At 65.5% G+C, this 15,944-nt stretch overlaps 5 protein-coding genes across 6 annotated transcripts in view; 2 read left to right on the top strand and 3 right to left on the bottom strand.

Moving 5' to 3' along the window:
- DPEP1 (dipeptidase 1) overlaps positions 1 to 612 on the top strand; it is a 4,408-nt gene extending 3,796 nt beyond the window's left edge. The window contains exon 10 of the mRNA XM_027646443.1: positions 324 to 612. Coding sequence (XP_027502244.1) covers positions 324 to 500 — 177 coding nt within the window. The 3' untranslated portion in view covers positions 501 to 612. The remainder of the gene's footprint in view (positions 1 to 323) is intronic.
- Positions 613 to 1,705: 1,093 nt separating this feature from the next.
- CHMP1A (charged multivesicular body protein 1A) lies at positions 1,706 to 5,791 on the bottom strand. Its single transcript, XM_027646936.1, has 7 exons — positions 5,698 to 5,791; positions 5,489 to 5,508; positions 4,904 to 4,981; positions 4,478 to 4,624; positions 4,145 to 4,273; positions 3,870 to 4,057; positions 1,706 to 3,150 (listed from the first exon to the last, which is right to left on the bottom strand). Exons 1-7 carry the CDS (start codon positions 5,702 to 5,704, stop codon positions 3,129 to 3,131), a joined length of 591 nt encoding a protein of 196 aa, XP_027502737.1. The 5' UTR covers positions 5,705 to 5,791; the 3' UTR covers positions 1,706 to 3,128.
- Positions 5,792 to 5,986: 195 nt separating this feature from the next.
- On the top strand, positions 5,987 to 9,110 carry CDK10 (cyclin dependent kinase 10). Its single transcript, XM_027646934.1, has 13 exons — positions 5,987 to 6,236; positions 6,337 to 6,409; positions 6,587 to 6,658; positions 6,747 to 6,849; positions 6,973 to 7,054; positions 7,396 to 7,463; positions 7,703 to 7,755; positions 7,852 to 7,921; positions 8,012 to 8,071; positions 8,154 to 8,277; positions 8,363 to 8,502; positions 8,590 to 8,642; positions 8,712 to 9,110. Exons 1-13 carry the CDS (start codon positions 6,081 to 6,083, stop codon positions 8,807 to 8,809), a joined length of 1,152 nt encoding a protein of 383 aa, XP_027502735.1. The 5' UTR covers positions 5,987 to 6,080; the 3' UTR covers positions 8,810 to 9,110.
- A 510-nt stretch (positions 9,111 to 9,620) lies between these two features.
- Positions 9,621 to 10,829, bottom strand: SPATA2L (spermatogenesis associated 2 like). The gene has a single exon (XM_027646951.1). It carries the CDS (start codon positions 10,827 to 10,829, stop codon positions 9,621 to 9,623), a length of 1,209 nt encoding a protein of 402 aa, XP_027502752.1.
- Positions 10,740 to 15,933, bottom strand: VPS9D1 (VPS9 domain containing 1). 2 transcript variants are annotated; one of them, XM_027647077.1, is made up of 16 exons: positions 15,817 to 15,933; positions 15,166 to 15,238; positions 14,989 to 15,081; positions 14,737 to 14,899; positions 14,345 to 14,456; positions 14,135 to 14,197; positions 13,897 to 13,949; positions 13,731 to 13,818; positions 13,528 to 13,613; positions 12,967 to 13,436; positions 12,706 to 12,835; positions 12,414 to 12,607; positions 12,258 to 12,339; positions 12,002 to 12,106; positions 11,295 to 11,408; positions 10,740 to 10,848 (listed from the first exon to the last, which is right to left on the bottom strand). In XM_027647077.1, exons 1-15 carry the CDS (start codon positions 15,931 to 15,933, stop codon positions 11,333 to 11,335), a joined length of 1,905 nt encoding a protein of 634 aa, XP_027502878.1. In that variant the 3' UTR covers positions 10,740 to 10,848; positions 11,295 to 11,332. The 2 variants fall into 2 exon arrangements, 1 of the variants encoding a protein (XP_027502878.1); XR_003528301.1 differs by having other exon boundaries at positions 10,754 to 10,848; positions 11,278 to 11,408.
- Positions 15,934 to 15,944: the final 11 nt, after the last annotated feature.

Genomic DNA, 15,944 nt, shown 5'->3' with positions numbered 1-15,944 from the left:
CACTTGGGGCATGGGGACACAGGGAATACGGGACATGGGGGACGGGGCATGGGGACATAGGGAATAGAGGACACATGGGGCACAGTGACATTCGGGTCACGGGGACACCTGGGGCAGCAGAGACAGGTGGGACATCAGAACATGTAGCATTCAGGGATTTATGGGGACATGGTTCATGGTTTGGCACTGGGACACGTAGAGCAGGGGATGAATGGACATGTGTGGGATGGCATGGGGTGGCACAGGGATGTGCAGGGTGGCAGGGCTGTGTGGGGCCCAGGCACTGCCCCTCACAACAGAAGCCCACCTTGTCCCCACGTCAGGTGAAGGGGACCCTGCAGGGCACACCGGCCCACGAGACACCCATCGCCTTCGAGGAGCTGGACGGGACATGCAGGACCAGCTACGGGTACTCCAGTGGCTCCGGCACAGCCCGGCTCCTGCCCGCAGCCCTGGCGCTGCCGCTGGCCCTGGCCCTGCACCTCTCCCTGCTCTCTTAGCACCCGACTGCCACCATGGCCCTGCCACCCTGCCCGGGGGCTGCCGGGTTGGGCACAATCCTGCAGCCCTTCCTGCCGGAACCATCCACAAAATAAACCCGCGGCTCGAGCAGTGCCGGCAGCGACTGTTGGTGTGGGACCTGTGGGGACCCAGTGCCCACAAGCTCCTGGCTGGAGATGATGAGCCACTCTGGCATGTCACGGGGCACCCTCGCGTGTCACGGGCCACTCTGGCACGTCACCAGTTGGGTAGAGGAGTAGGGTCCCGGTGGGTGCCCTCCCCGGGCACCAGGACGCCATAACTGCACCGGGAGTGACACATCCCGGCAACACCTGGCCAGGGCGGCAGCACTGCCTCCGCAGGATGCTTCCATTAATCATTAGTTAATTAATTGGCTACTCAATTATCTCCTTAGCAATTTCCTCTCAAATTCGGGAACAGCCTGTCTTCGGAGCGGAGGCGGAAGAACAGACAGGAGAAGGAGAGCCATCTTCCTGTGGTATTCAGGATTTGGCTGGGGCACAGAGCCCTCTGCCAGCCCGGCTCGGGGAGGGGAATGGGGACACGGAAGAGAATGGGGACGGAGAAGGGATGAGCACGTGGAAGGGACGGGAACAGTGAAGGGATGAGCACGGGGAACGGACAGGCACGGAGAAGGGATGGGTACAGCACGGGACGGGAACACGGAAGGGATCGGAGCACAGAAAGCTGCACCACCATCCCTGCAGCCCCAATCCCCGCCTGTGAGGCTGCTGGGGGCAGGTGCCGATGGCAGAACCGGGGTGTAGAGCACTGGGGGTCCCTCGGTGGGCTGACAATCCCAGGATATCCCCTTGGAAAGCCTGACTTGTCCCCACGAGGGCCAGAGAACGGCACAGGGAACTGGGCCGATCCAGCCCCGCTGTGGAAGGGAGCTGGTCTCGAGCTGCCTCAGCTTCCCCAAGCTCCTGCTCACTCCGGTCCCCCCTGGTTTGGCCACATGAAGGGGTTGGGTCCCTGCAGGGGTGCAATGGGCGGTCCTTTCCCTCCAGCACTCCCAGAGCTGATACCCTTAGTCACTTCCCGGCCCCTGGATGGGCAGAGGCTGTGGGAGCAGGAGCAGCCCCTTCTTCTTCCTCTCCTCAGCTCCAGGGCAGCCCCTCGGCACCGGGTCCTGTCCCAGGGCAGGACCGCAGCCCCGCCCTGCATCCCAACACACAGAGAGGGAGTCCAGGGATTGTTTATTTAAATCCACGAGAGGGGAGAGACACGGTTTGAGGAAAAAGAAGGCAAATGACACAAGCTTAAAAAAAAATCAGCAAGGAAACCACAGAGACAGAGCCCAGGGGGGAGGGAGCAGGTCCAGGGCCCCCAGCCCTACGGGAACACTGTGCAGAGGGGCAAGAGCCAGGCACAAATCTCTGGGGTCCCCCTGCTTCCTGCTCAGCCCATCAAGAGGTGACATAAGATCCAAATGCTCTGGCCTAGACCAAAGCCACCCCCTCCTCCTCCTCGGCACAGAGGAAGGCTCCGTGTCACCAGCCACACGCTGCCAAGGCCATTCAACTCGGGAAAAATAATCAGAGTAGCTGGAAGTGTTTGTGCTTTGAGTGCTGGGAAGGTGACCCTGTAGCCCCTGAGGCCCCCTCCCCACCCAGAGGTCAAAGTTCCTCCTGCAAGAGCCAAAGGAAACAGCGCTTCCTTCCTGGAGAGCTTCCAGCAATCCAGCAGCTCTGTGACCAGGGGTCACATGAGAGGGGCACAAACACCTCCAGCCCCAGGGGAAGCTGACGGGGGATGAGCAGCAAGAGGGCACACAGGGAGCAGCCCCCACTCCCAGCCCAGTGCCAGCAGCTGGAGGGGACAGCAGATATCCAGGAAGGAGGCACAGGGAGCGAGGCAGAACTGCTCTGGGATGGTTCAGCATTCCTGGTCACACCCATTGGGCGGGCGGACATCTGGGGACATGTCTGCAGCCACCACAGCTGCTGCAATCTGCTCCCAGTGCTGGACGTGTGTCCTCAGTGGTCCAAACTGGAGGTCAGGGCCAGGATAATCATTTCCAGCTGGCAGTGACTGGGGAGTGTGTGGATTGACACGCACAGGGCTGGGCAGGAAGGGTGCTCCAAAGGGCACTTCGTGGTATGGGGCTGGGGGGGGGGGTCGCCCTGGTGGGACATGGGGACAGTGACTGGGAGGGAACGGATTCCATGGTGTCACCGCCCCTTCCTGCAAGGCACTGACTTCCCCAGACCCACAGGCGGGCACAGGGCTCTTCCCACAGGGAACCTCCCTGCTCCTCCCTAATAGCTCTCGGGGAACCTACAGTGCAGCCCCAGAACAGGGAACATCAGAGGAGTTGAGGAGCAGCACCCCGAGACCAGGAGAGTCCCCTTAGTGTTCCATGAGCAGCGGGACATAGGGCACTGCCAAGCACCAGCAGCACCCCCCAACTTAAACCCCCCTAAAATCAGCCCCAGCAAAGCGTTCCTCAGCCCCGCTGGGATCGGTGTCTGCCCGGGGAAGGGCTGTCACCCCCAGAGGAACAGTCTCGAGGCAGGGGGAGCTGGGGACGGCGGCGGGAGGGGGTCCCGGCCCCTCCCCCCGCGGCCGTTCCAGCGATGCCGTCGGCAGGGGCCGCTGGAGCCTCAGTTCCGCAGGGCAGCCAACCTGGAAGGGAGAGCAGGAGAGGGAAGGGAGTCAGAGCAGCAGGAACAGCCACAGCTCAGGAGCACCAGTGTGTCCAGGGAACAGATCTGCCTGGGAACCTCCCAGAAATTCTGCTCTGGAGCCACAGCCACGGCAGCTGAGGGTGAACTCAGGGTGTCCATCATGGACACAGCAGAGGCGGCATGGAGAGCAGATTCCTTACTCCTCTTCTCCTCCTGGTCCCTCCTTCAGGACTGTCCTAGCCCCTGTCCCCAGGTTGTCCCCACTCCTGGTCCCTCTCCCTGCGCTGTTCCCACACTGCAGCCCTGGGGCTGTGCCCAGATGGGGCCGTGGTGCTGTGTGGGGGCAGGGAAGGAAGCACAGCAGCTCCTCCTGGGACAGTTCCAGGCAGAGCAGCTGTTCCAGAGCCATCTGCAGGGCAGTGCCAAGTGCTCCCTGAGTAGAGCATCTGCCTGAGAGCGAGTGTGGAGCAGGGGTGAGGTCTGTCCTACCCCTCTCCCACCCATCCTACCCCTCTCCCACCAGTTTTGGCCCTCTCATCCACTGTCCAGTGCCAAACCCACCCCCTTCCCAGGCCACAGTGGCCCCACAACCTTGAGGACTTTCTCAAGCACGAGGGAGGGGGCTCAGCTCCCCGGGATGGGCCAACTCTTTCCCTTCATGCTGGTGAGGGCTCCCTGGAAGGACTAGAAGTGCCCAGGAGCCAGGAGAGCACCAACCTCCGGGACAGCTGGTCCTCCTGGGAGCGCACAGAGCTCTCCCCCACGGCCGAGGCCCCCTCAGGCAGCTGGCTCAGCTGGTCCATGATCTCCAGCCCATTCTCCTCAGCGATCTGCACAATCAGACTGTCCACCTGTTCCTGCGGCGTGCTCAGCGTAGTGGCAGAGCTCATGGAGTCCTCCATGACCTGGAACACACACATCTCTGTCACCTTGCACAGCTCTTCTACCCTGAGACCCGGCAGGTCCTGTCCCCCTGGGCCCCCGTCACTCACCGACGTGTGAACATCCAAGTTCTGCACCTGCTGCTCGAATTTGTCCATCACTGCCGACACCTTCTGCAGATCCATGGAGCTCAGGGCCTTGTCCAAGGCCTTGGTCACCTGAGCCATATTCTTTGTCACCTGCAAGGAGAGATTTCTTCAGGGCTGCCCTGAGGGCTATGGATAAATCCGAGCCCTGCTGTGAGGCCCTCCAAGATAGGATGAACTGACCCCGCCAGGCTTGGTGGGGTCACTCTGGGGGACGGGGGAGCCCAAGGTGTTTGGATGCAACTCCAGGGAGGGGAAGCTCCATCCCGAATCCACAGATTCCCCCGAGGTTCTTACCCCCTTCATGGTGACGGCTGTCTGCACCTTGGAGGCCACGGCATCCACCCTGGATGCCATCCGGAGCCAATTGAGCCCCTCGTTCTTCTTCCGGATGGCGTTCTCGGCATAGACCCGGGCACACTCCACGTTCTTCTGCTGCAGGGCCTGGGACACAGGGAATCCCTGCTCAGAGACCCCCCCCATGGCCTCAAACCACCACAGTGGGGGGTTCCCAGCAGGGAACAGCTCCCCCGGGAGCTGGGAATGCCCTGGGTCAGGAATTAAACCCCTCCTGGTGTTGCTGGATGTGCCACATCCCCCCAGCAGATTCACAAATGGAGGGTGGGGAGGGGACCTGCCCCTTCCCTGCCCCCCCAGAGCAGGAGTGGGGATCTCCAGCTGCCCCCACAGAGCTGAGCTCCCCCAGGATGGACCCCTACCCACCTTTTTGACTTTGGCTTGCTCGGCCTTGGAGTCCTTCTCAGCTTTCTTGGAGAGTTTCTCCAGCTGCTTCGCTGTGAACTGGGGAAAACAGGGGCAGAGTCAAGGGATGGACTGGGTGGGAAGGGCCCTCAAACATTATCCAGTCCCACCCCTGCCATGGGCAGGGACATCGTCCACTAGCCCAGGTTGCTCCAAGCCCTGTCCAACCTGGCCTTGGACACTTCCAGGAATAGGGCAGCCACAGCTTCCCTGGACAACCTGAGCCAGGGCCTCCCCCCGCTCCCAGGGCAGGATTTCTCCCCATATCCCACCCTACCCACCCTCTGGAGTGGGAAACATCCTCCCATGTCCCAGTCCCAGTGCCCACCCGGCCCAGCCCAACCACCTCCCACCGGTCTCTGCTGCCCGACCCACTGCCCGTGGCGCCCCCGGACACTCCCGCGAGTCGGGGCTCCTCCCGTGACGGTCCTGCCGCAGGAGGAACCCCGATGAGGCCGAACCAGCGGTGGAACCGGCCCCGGGACCATCTCGGGACCGGCGAGACGGGACGGAGAGGAGGCGGAGGGGCCGCCGCTGTGCCCTCACCTTCAGCTGGAAGAGCGTGTCTGGAAGGGAAGGAGAGCACAGCGTCAGCGACACGGCCGGGACCGGGGGATCGGGGTACCAGGGAACCGGGAGCCCCACCACCGCGTCCTGGCCCTCGGTCCCAGCTCCTGCCTCCCGCCCTCAGCTCCGCCCTCAGGCCCAGCCGCAGCCCCCCCAGGAGCCTCCAGTACGGCCCAGCCCCCCAGTACCGTCCATCCTGTCCCGCCGCCGCTTCCGGGTTCCGCCGCCGCTTCCGGGATCCGCATCCACCGCTTCCGGGGAGCGCGAGCCGAGTCTCGCGAGAGAGACAAAGCCGCAGGGGCGTGTGGGGGGGTGTGTGTTAGACGGGAGGGGGCGGGGCCACTTTGTATGGAGGCGTGGCCAATGCACAGATAGGCGTGGTTAAACATGGGCGGGACCATATTTCGGGGCGTGAGCACACATCGGGGGCGGGGTCCGGCTGGGACGGGCCGGCACTGTCGGGACTACAGAGGGGCGGGACCATGTAAGGACAAGGCCACTATTGGTCCCTCCCCAGCAACCGTTGCCAGGGGCAACGAGGGTAGGTGGGGGCCTCCAGGACGCACGGCGCATGCGACAGGGTGGCTCCGCCATGGCGGACACGACGGCGGCGGCTGAGCCGGGACCGCCCGAGCCGGGGCCGGCACCGGCCGAGCCCGAGCTAGAGCCGCTCCGGTTGCGCCGCCTGCGCGGCGATGGCTTCTTCGAGGTGCCGGCCGCCGACCGGGTGAGCGTAGCGGGTCCCCTGGGGTGTGAGAGAGCGCGTGGGGGGTCCCGGTGACGAGCCTCCGGGGCGGCACCACCTGGACGCGGCTCTTTGGTTCCAGCTGGGCCGGTGCCGCAGCGTGAAGGAGTTCGAGAAGCTGAACCGGATCGGAGAGGGCACGTACGGCATCGTGTGTGAGTGAGAAGCCCTTGTCCCTCACAGAATCGCGGCGCGGTGGGGGTGGGGAGGGTCCTTGAGCCCACCCAGTTCCACCCCCGCGGGGGCACGTTGGGCTGGGGGGGCCGAGGCTGAGGCTGCTCCTCAGCGGCGGTCGGGACAAACCACGTGTGCGTGGTCTGTGCTGCCCCCAGACCGCGCCCGGGACACACTGACGGATGAGACGGTGGCGCTGAAGAAGGTGCGGATGGACAACGAGAAAGATGGTACAGAACGAAGAGGGGAACGGGGGCTGCCGCAGCTCCAGCTCTGGCTCCGGGCCGTCCTGAAGCAGCTGTTCCTCCCTCCCCGCAGGAATGCCCATCAGCAGCCTGCGGGAGATCACCCTGCTCCTGCAGCTCCGGCACCCCAACATCGTGGAGCTGAAGGAGGTGGTTGTGGGGAACCACCTGGAGAGGTGAGAGCAAAGAGTCCCCTCTCTTGTCCTCCCTCTGCCCTCCAGCCCCCCCTCAGGCCCTTGAGCCCCCTCATCACACAGACCTGTTCTGGGGGAGCTCCGACCATGTTTTGTCTCTGACAGTATTTTCCTGGTGATGGGTTACTGTGAGCAGGACCTGGCTAGCCTCCTGGAGAACATGCAGACGCCTTTCTCGGAGGCTCAGGTATGAGGTGGGTCAGGATTTGGGTCTAGCATCCCTGAGAGAACGCTGTCACTCCCACCAAAACACCCCCAGCACCACAGGGGGCTCCCTGGACCTTGTGCTGGGGGATTCTGAGGGATTCTGAGGGAGTACGGGAGAAGCCTCCAAGAACTTTCCAGCCTGGATTTTGGGGTGGAGCAGATTGGCAGGGAAATGGAGCTGGGAGAAAATGCCCCCCTAGGACCCCTGGGAGGACGTGGGGATGGGGGGGCCACAGGACACCCCGGTGGGTTTGACCTCCAGAGGTTTTCTCAGAGGGGGCTGCTCCTGCAGAGATTGGAGCTCCTGTTCTCTGTCTGCAGGTGAAGTGTATCATCCTGCAGGTGCTCAAGGGCCTGCAGTACCTCCACGAGAACTACATCATCCACAGGTGGGAGCAGCAGGATGGAGCTGGTGGGGGAAGGGGGTGTCAGGGGACACCTCCCACAGCCTGGGACTGAGCAGCTCTGGTTGAGGGTTTGGTGCCCATCAGTGGCTCCATGTGGGAGCACCGGCAGGGCAGGGAGGCCCTGGAATGATGGGATTGGCTTCTCCTCATCATGGCTCAGCTCCAGAGTGCGGAGAAGCCGTGCTGAGGATGGTGCTGAGCAGCCACTCTGTGCCTCCCAGGGACCTGAAGGTCTCCAACCTGCTGATGACTGACAAGGGCTGTGTGAAGATAGGTGAGTCCTGGCAGCTCCATCTGCTCCGTGATCTCCTCCATGCCATGGCTGGAGCTCAGAGTTCAGCTCCCTCCTGACCCGGAGTCTCTGTTGCAGCTGATTTTGGCCTGGCTCGCACCTACGGGATGCCCCCCAAGCCCATGACCCCCAAAGTGGTGACACTGTGGTGAGTGGCCGTGCCGGGGGTGAGTCCCCACAGCGGGGCAGGGGTGGCTCACAGCGGGGCCGGCTCTGCCACGGAGCGTCCCCTGTGCAGGTACCGTGCACCGGAGCTGCTGCTGGGCATGACCACCCAGACCACCAGCATCGACATGTGGTAAGGGGGGCTGCCCAGGCGGGGGCTGGGGGGGGCTGCAAACCAGGAGGGGTTAATGGGGAGCTCCTCCTGTGCTCCTCAGGGCCGTAGGGTGCATCCTGGCCGAGCTGCTGGCACACAAACCACTGCTGCCAGGCACCTCCGAGATCCACCAGATCGACCTCATCGTGCAGCTGCTGGGGACACCCAACGAGAACATCTGGCCAGTGAGAGCTCCCTGCCAGTCCTGCCTGCTCTCCCTGTCAATCCCTGCCTGTTCCCTGCCCCCTCCTCACACTCTGACTCCCCCAGGGTTTCTCCAAGCTGCCCTTGGCCAGCCAGTACACCCTCCGGAAGCAGCCTTACAACAACCTGAAGCACAGATTCCCCTGGCTGTCAGAGGCTGGGCTGCGTCTGCTCAACTTTCTCTTCATGTATGATCCCAAGAAGAGGTATGAGCCAGGCAGGGCAGGGAACCTGCCTCACACTGTCCCCTGGGCTAACGTGGGGGTACCTGTCGCATCCCCTTGTCCCCACAGGGCCACGGCCAAGGACTGCCTGGAGAGCTCCTACTTCAAGGAGAAGCCCCTGCGTAAGTACCCCCTTCCTGGGGCAGGGCTGGGGGGCTCTGGGCCCTGCTGACCCCCTCTGTGCCCTGCAGCCTGTGAGCCGGAGCTGATGCCCACCTTCCCACATCACCGCAACAAGCGGGCGGCAGGCACAGGGCCAGAGAGCCAGGCCAAGCGTAGCAAGCCCTGAGCTGATCCGTGGGGGCACGCACAGTGTGTCCCAGCTGGGACATCCTCCCTTGGCCCAACAGCTCTGGCACTGTGGGCTCTGTCTGTTCCCAGCACACCTCCCAGATCCATTTCCCTGCAGGGGACTGGCAGGTTCCAGTCTGGGGCTGGGGGAGCGCAGCACCAGAGAAAGGAGAGTGGAGAGACAGGGCCCAGAGCCCTCTGTGATTAGCAGGGTCAGTCCTGTCCCATAGGGGGCTCAGCCAGTGCTGCTTGTGGGGGGAACCCCAACTTTGCTGTCAATAAAAACATGCCAGCAGTAACAGGAGTGAATGGCCTCATGCCTTGGTGCCAGAGGCACTGGGAGAAACCACGGCCTTGCTATGCTTCCTGTGTGCCCCACATCCCTCCCTGGGGACAAGGAGACCCTTGGCATGAGGACACCTCTGTGACACCCTAGGCTGTGCCCCTCTTTAAGTGGATCCTGGCCCTGCTCCCCTGGGGGAGGCAGGAGCTGCTCCCAGGGGGCCATGCTGTTGGCTGTCACCACAAGCCCTGTACCTACCCTAGGACCAGGCATCTAGGTCACCCCTCCCCAGGACAGGAGACCCCCACACTGAGGCAGCTGCTTTACTGATGCATGGAGTCATTTACAGTGGGAGCACTGGGGCTGGAGCAGGGCCTCTCCTCCTAAAGCTCAGCACAGGCACTGCCATCTCAGGGGCGTTGATGAGTCCAGCGTCCTTGTGCCAAGCTGTGGCTGTTCCTGTTCCCTTCCCGCTGCAGGGGCCAGGCAGTGGCCATGCCCCTCCTGTGCCCTTCCACCAGCAGTATTAGGAGTGGGGCCCAGAGCCGTCGGCCAGCAGCATGTCCAGCTCCGTGCGCTGCAGCCAGAGCCGCTGCTGGCGCTCCCCGCGCAGCTCCTGCCCGTGGTGCCGGCTGCGGCAGGCACGGCCTGTGGCACAGCCCCCTGTGTGCAGCTGCCGGCAGGTGCTGCAGCAGTACGAGGGCAGCGTGCCCCGGCGCAGGCACGAGTGCAGCTGGTAGCAAGGCAGCTCCGGGGCATCCTGGGGGCAATCCTGGGGCTCCCCCAGCACTTGGGGGCTTCTGCTGCCCCCTGCAAACTCCTGCTCCAGGAAGAGGTGAGAGGTGTCTGGCTCAGCACTGCCCACAGGCTCCGGCTCATCGCAGCGTCCCCAGCCCCTCATGGGCACGTCCTGAGGGTCCCTCCACAGTGCTGGGGGGGCTGTGTCCTCACCCCCCATGTCCTCAGGGATGTCCAGTGTGTCCCGGTACAGATCTATGCAGTCAGCAGCTCCCCCACACTGCATCCCCGGGTCCCGCAGCAGCTCCGGGCAGCTCTGCCCATCCCTGGCCCGGTGCCGTGCCTCCAGCAGCTCCTCGGCACAGGGCTGGTGCGGCTGCAGCTGCAGTGCCAGCTCTCCCAGGATCTCGCACTCCAGCCGGCAGCACAGGAACCCGGCAGCGGCTGCGATCAGCACCGGCCCTGGGGGCGGCCGGGCCACGGCCAGGCGGTGCTGGTCCTGCTGCTCGTAGCCCAGGCGGCCCAGACTCCGCAGCAGGTCGGCCTCGGGAAGCACTGGGCGCAGCAGGTGCATGAAGGCGCCGGAGAAGGTCTGCAGGGAAAGCGAGGGTACGGCTGGAGGTGTCAGGAGACCCCCAGAGCATCCCCCCAGCACTGCGGGGCTCACCTGGATGGTGCCAAACTCCCGGCGCCACGGGAAGAGGTAGAGGTTGAGGGCTGCCAGCTCCAGCAGCCGGAAGGCGCCAGCCAGGCCCCGCAGCGCCAGCTCAGGGTCAGGCTGGCCCCGCAGCCCCCGGGCCAGCAGGGCCGGGCCGTCCTCCTGCAGGGCCTCGAGCAGCGCCGGCTCCCGCCGCAGCCGCTGCCGCAGCCGCTCCGCCACCGCGGGGTCCGGGCAGGGCCCGGCGGGGCCGAATTCCTGCTCCAGGCACCGCCGGTACTCCTGGTGGAATTCCTGCCGGAACTCCTGCCCGTACTCCTGCCTGTGCTCCTGCCGCATCGCCGAGCCCGCACACATCCTGGGGGTACCGCAGCGTGAGACCCCACCCCGCACCCAAACCCTGTGCTCTGGCACCCCAGGGCCCCTGAGACCCCAGACCTTGGGTCCCCACGCCTGTGAGACTCAGAACCTCTGTGACCCCAGACTCTGAAGCCTCGGCACTCAGACCCGTGAGACGCTCCCAGCTTGGCATCCCCCCAAACCTGTGAAGACCCCCCAGCCAAAGCCTCAGTACCGGGACTCCGGCCGCCGAGGGCCCCCCGGCCCCGTTTCTCCCCGCCAGTCCACGGTTCCAGTTCACAGCCACCCCCGGTCCCCCCAACCTGCCAGTCCCGGCCGCTCCCGTTCCCCTTCCGCGCTCCCCAGCCCGGAACGCGCGAGTCGCCCTTGGCTCCGCCCCCGGGGCGGGGCTGACCAGCGCGACAGCGCCCCCCGCGGCCGGGAGGACCCGGGGGCGGTCAGCACCTGCCCGGCGGTGTCGGGGGTCCCCCGCTGCCCCCTCCTCACTGCAGGGACTCCACGTACGACAGGGCGCTCTGCAGGGACGTCAGGCAGTACCCCTCCTCCCCGATCAGGTACCTGCATCCACACCCGCCGCACTGTCATCAACGGGACACCGGGTACCTGGCACCACCAGGACACTGGCACCACCGGGACACTGGCACCACCGGGACACTGCCATGGCCACTGCACCCAACACCGTGCCATCATAGCTGGGACACTGCCATGGCTGAGACACCATCACAGCCACCACACCACCATCATGGCCATTGCACTGTCAGCACCACCATGCCATCGTGACTGGGACACAGCCATGGCCAGGACACTGACACTGCTATCACAACGTCGTGGCCAGGACTCTGCCGTGGTCAGCACACTGCTACAGCCACCATGCCATCACAGCCAGGACACCACCACAGCTGGGACATCATTATGGCTGGGATACCATCACAGCCACTGTGCCATCATGGCTGGGGCACTGCTGTGGCCAGGACATCATCACAGCCACCACACCACCATGGCCACCACCCCGCAGCCCTGTGTTCACAAGAGCTGCTACTCCCACCCATGTTCCCTCCTCACACCTCCCACCCCGGCAACCCTGTCCTGGGAGGGGTGACAGTGTCCCCAGCCGAAGGGTGCTCGCATGGCCCAGCACCTCCAGCACGTACCCCTCGTGGATGAACTCCTCCAGGGCAGCACACTCGGAGAACAACTGGGGCAGCCCTGTCTGCAGCACCACGTAGGACAGGATGGGCAGCAGGTCGTCTGCCCCACTGGGACAACAGGGATTGTCAGCCATGGTGGCAACGGGGACTGGGGCCCCAACACCAGCCACAGAAACTCCCAGCCCCACAACTGCCCCTCTCCCTCCCCCAGCTCTGCCTGGCCATGAGCCTGGCTGTCCCCTGTGTCCCTTGTACTCACATGGCAGCCGAGGCGGGGGTCCGGGTGTCCCGGGCACCGCAGTACTCCTCGGCACACTCGCAGATGCCACGCAGGGCTCGCACTGTGGCACAGGGTGGATGCTCAGGGTCACCTGCCAACCCCTGTTCCCCCGGCCCCATTTCCCCTCCCACTCACCGATGCACTCCAGCTTCCTGCGGGGACAGGTCTCCAGTGGGATGAGCCGTAGGTCCTGCACTGCGGAGGCGTAGGGGGGGCGGCCAGGGGCCGTGGGGAAGAGGCGAGAGGCCAGCCCCATGTCTGCAGGGCTGGCATGCCGGTGCCGCTCCATGCTGAGTGCTAGGGCCGCCTCACGGGGCCGGTGCACAGCCCTGCGGGCACACAGTAAGGGAGGGGCTGCCGGGAGGGGGTGGCATCCCCAGGGATGCAGGCTGGGAGGGCCTGGCATCCCCAGGGTGGGTCATGGTACCTGTAGAGGGCCAGGAGTGGGGCCCAGAGCGGGGGAAAGAAGGCCTCCTCCAGGCAGGCCAGGCACTGGTCCTTGCCAGCGGTGGTACCAAGCCCCTCAAAGGCCAGCAGGGTCAGGGCCAGCAGCCTGTCTGGGGAGGGCAAGTCACGCAGCACACTTGTACCCCCCATCCTGCCCACCCTGCATCCCGAGTCAAAACGGGTTGCAGGAGAGCCCACGGACAGCCCTCATCCTGCCCCCACTCCTTCGGCTGCCCCTCACCAATGGCGTTGTGGATGTCCCTCACAATGCCCTTCAGCAGCTCTGGCAGCACCATGTCCTGTCCAGGGCCAGCTGGGGGCTCCACGGGGGCCCAGCCCTCAGGGGATGCCAGGAACCGCTCCAGGTCCTCAAAGGAGCTCTCCCGGGGGGTCTGGGGGGCCCCTGCGGGCCCCAGGGTGCCAGCGTCAGAGAGGGGGGTGCTGGACTGGCTGTGCCGCAGCGCAGCCGGGCCGTGCTCAGGCACCGAGAACATGCAGTGCAGGCTGCGGGAGGCGCGGAGCCGGCGACCCCCCGGCTCAGTAGGCAGGGAGGAGCCCCCAGCGCCCCCCACATCCAGTGACAGGAAGGAGAGGCCCGAGGGGGAGGCAGGGGAGGCGTCAGCGGGGCCCTGGCTGACAGCAGGGTACAGGCGGGCGTACACCGTGCACTGCAGCCGCCGCAGGAGCTGCAAGATCGGGTGCTCGGGGGAGCTGCAGGCAAAGAGGCACGGTGGGTGGGGGGCACTGGCATGTGGCCATGGCCCCCCCACTCTAGGCAGGGCCCTACCCACCCCAGCAGTACCTGAGGAGACAGGAGAAGAGCCCTGACACCACGGAGAGATCCGCCGGGCTCCGCTTCAGCTGGGCCTTCCACTGCCTGGGCCAGTCCTGGGGAGCATCCATGGCTGGTTACGGGAATGGCATGGTCTCCTGCCCCATGGCACAGCCCCCTGTCCCCTGGTACAGGCCCCTGCCCCCTTTCAGCAGCCCCCAGCACACACTCACATGGTCCTGCTCGTATTCAAGGATGGCGGCATAGAGCTCTCGCTGCTCCTGCTCCTCAGGGGTGAGGGCCACATTGCTGGAGAACCTCCTGGGACACCCCGGGCTGGTGAGGGCACTGCCAGGCTGTCCCTGGCCCTGGGGTTCCCATGGTGACATCCCCACTCACCGGTTTGCCGCCTCCTGCAGCCGCAGCCGCCGCTCCTCCATCTTGCGCTGCAGCTGGGCCACAGCTGAGTTAAGGGTCCGGAGCCCCCACACCAACAACCTGGGGCTGGATCAGCCCTTCACCCCCCTCCATCCCCCAAGCCAGGACCCCAAAGGCCTGTGAGGGATTGGTGACACTAAGGACAGGGTAGAGGCTCTGCCAGAGCCAGTCCTCAGAGCAATCCCCATGGGAAGGATACAGTCTCCTCCCGGGCCTTGGCAATCACCAGGTTCTCCATCATCTGCCGCTGCAGGGACAGTGTCTGTGGAGCAGGGGAGTGTTGGGAACACACACCCCGCCACATCCCACAGTGGGGAGCAGGGGGTCCCCCAGGCACTGCAGGGACACTCTCCCTGCCAGCTTTGTCCAGCTCCATCCGCTCCCAGCCCCTCCTCAGCCCCCTACTTGCCAGGGATGTTTTCTGCAGGGCCTGGCTGGGGTTCAGCCGTGCCACCCGTGCCTCATAGGCCGCCTTCAGCTTCTGGTTCTGCAGAGAGGCCTCTTCCAGCGGGGTCAGCTCCCTGTGGGAATGGCCTCAGCACCCACCACAGGGCATGGGACACATCAGGGTCCCAGCCCACCCCACAGCCCCCCAGGCATGTGTACGACAGTCACCAGTCCTTGTGTCCCAGCCCACGCCAGCTCCCTATGTCCCATCCCTCTGTGTCCAAGCCCCTGGGTCCCACCCTGTGTCCCAACACCCCCTGTCCCAGCCCCCCATGTCTGAGCCCCCCACGTCCCACCCCATGTCTCAGCCCACATCACCCTCCCTGTCCCACCCCCCTGTTCCACCCCCCATACTTCCGAGCACTCTGTGCCTCTGCAATCTGCAGCTTCTGGAAGATCTCCGGGGGCAGGAAGGGCGAGAGCTTCCCCCCCTCGTCTGAGCAGACCCGGCGGTGCCTGGGCAGGGGGGCAGGGCCCCCTCCCCGCTCCTGCACAGCCGGTTTCACCTGGGCTTTCCCTGGGGAGGGGGACAGGACAGGTCAGCTGTGCCCCTGTCCTGAGGGAGATCCAGCTCCCCAAAATGGGACCCCCCACCGCATCACTCACCCAGCACCGCTGCAATGGATTTGACCCTCTCCAGGCACTGCTCTGCCAGCTTCAGCAACTTCGGGGTGTCAGGTGTGACCCCCTCACTGCTCTCTGTGGGGAGGGGAGTGTCAGGGTCCCACCCACTGACCCTCTCTGGTTTGGGGGAGGGCTGGGAGGTCGAGGGTCCTGCCCTACCTGTCCCCACCGCCTCCTCCTGCAGGGCCTGCATGATGAGGGTGATGCTCTTCAGGTACTCCACGTAGGCCTCCTACAAAGTGAGGGCTCAGCTGGAATCCCCGGGACCACCCCGGGACTCCCCCGGGACCCCCGGCCCTGCTGGCAGCAGGGAGGTGTCCGGGGGGGCACCTGTGAGACCCTCACCACCCGGATCGGGCCCTCCCCGGGGATGTCGGGGCTCCGGGAGGGGCGGGGGGCAGCCCGGGGATCTCCAGACCCCGCAGCCTGTCCGGGGGTGGGGGGAGCTCGGGGCACTCCATGGCCTCCGGGGGACTCCAGGGCCGAGGCGGCCAAACGGGAGGCTGGGGGAGCCCGAGGATGCGGGAGGAGCCCGCGGATGCGGGGACACACCGGGGATGCGGGACGAGCACCGGGGTGAACCTCGGGGATGCGGGGCGAGACCGGGGATGTGGGGGGAGACCGAGGATGCAGCTCCAGGGATGCGTGGGGAGCCCAGGGGTGCAGGAGGAGCCGCAGGGTGCCAGTGAGCCCGGAGAGGTGGGGGGTGAGGCCGGGGATGATCCCCAGAGGTGTGGGAGGATCCTGGGGGCGCAGCCCCGGGGGTGCAGCCGAGCCCGGGGGTCCCTCCCCGCCCGTCCCCGCGCTCACCCGTGTCCGCCCGGCGCTGTCCATGCCCAGGGCCCCGCTGGCCGTCCTCATGGCGCCCTGCAGCCCGCGGCCCCCCCGGCCGGGCGCGGGCCCCTCGCCGCCCCCCGGCGCGGCCATGGCCGCGGGGG

Source organism: Corapipo altera, unplaced genomic scaffold, assembly GCF_003945725.1.
Source record: "Corapipo altera isolate COAL_440 unplaced genomic scaffold, ASM394572v1 62, whole genome shotgun sequence".
NCBI classification, from domain to species: domain Eukaryota; kingdom Metazoa; phylum Chordata; class Aves; order Passeriformes; family Pipridae; genus Corapipo; species Corapipo altera.
Note: the sequence above shows the minus strand (reverse complement) of the source record. Positions and strands in the feature narration are given on the sequence as shown.

Bases quoted from the DNA above. Each gene is read 5' to 3' on its own strand.
- SPATA2L (XM_027646951.1), bottom strand. From the start codon at position 10,829: ATGCGGCAGGAGCACAGGCAGGAGTACGGGCAGGAGTTCCGGCAGGAA.
- CHMP1A (XM_027646936.1), bottom strand. The intron at 4,982-5,488 runs GTGAGGGCACAG...TGTTTTCCCCAG, and splicing joins ACACGCTCTTCCAGCTGAAG to TTCACAGCGAAGCAGCTGGA. The intron at 4,274-4,477 runs GTAAGAACCTCG...CTCTCCTTGCAG, and splicing joins CAGCCGTCACCATGAAGGGG to GTGACAAAGAATATGGCTCA.
- VPS9D1 (XM_027647077.1), bottom strand. From the start codon at position 15,933: ATGGCCGCGCCGGGGGGCGGCGAGGGGCCCGCGCCCGGCCGGGGGGGC. The intron at 14,457-14,736 runs GTATGGGGGGTG...CCATTCCCACAG, and splicing joins GAGGCACAGAGTGCTCGGAA to GGAGCTGACCCCGCTGGAAG. The intron at 13,819-13,896 runs GTGAGTGGGGAT...GGGGTGTCCCAG, and splicing joins CTGCAGGAGGCGGCAAACCG to GAGGTTCTCCAGCAATGTGG.
- CDK10 (XM_027646934.1), top strand. From the start codon at position 6,081: ATGCGACAGGGTGGCTCCGCCATGGCGGACACGACGGCGGCGGCTGAG. The intron at 6,237-6,336 runs GTGAGCGTAGCG...CTTTGGTTCCAG, and splicing joins AGGTGCCGGCCGCCGACCGG to CTGGGCCGGTGCCGCAGCGT. The intron at 8,278-8,362 runs GTGAGAGCTCCC...TGACTCCCCCAG, and splicing joins CCAACGAGAACATCTGGCCA to GGTTTCTCCAAGCTGCCCTT.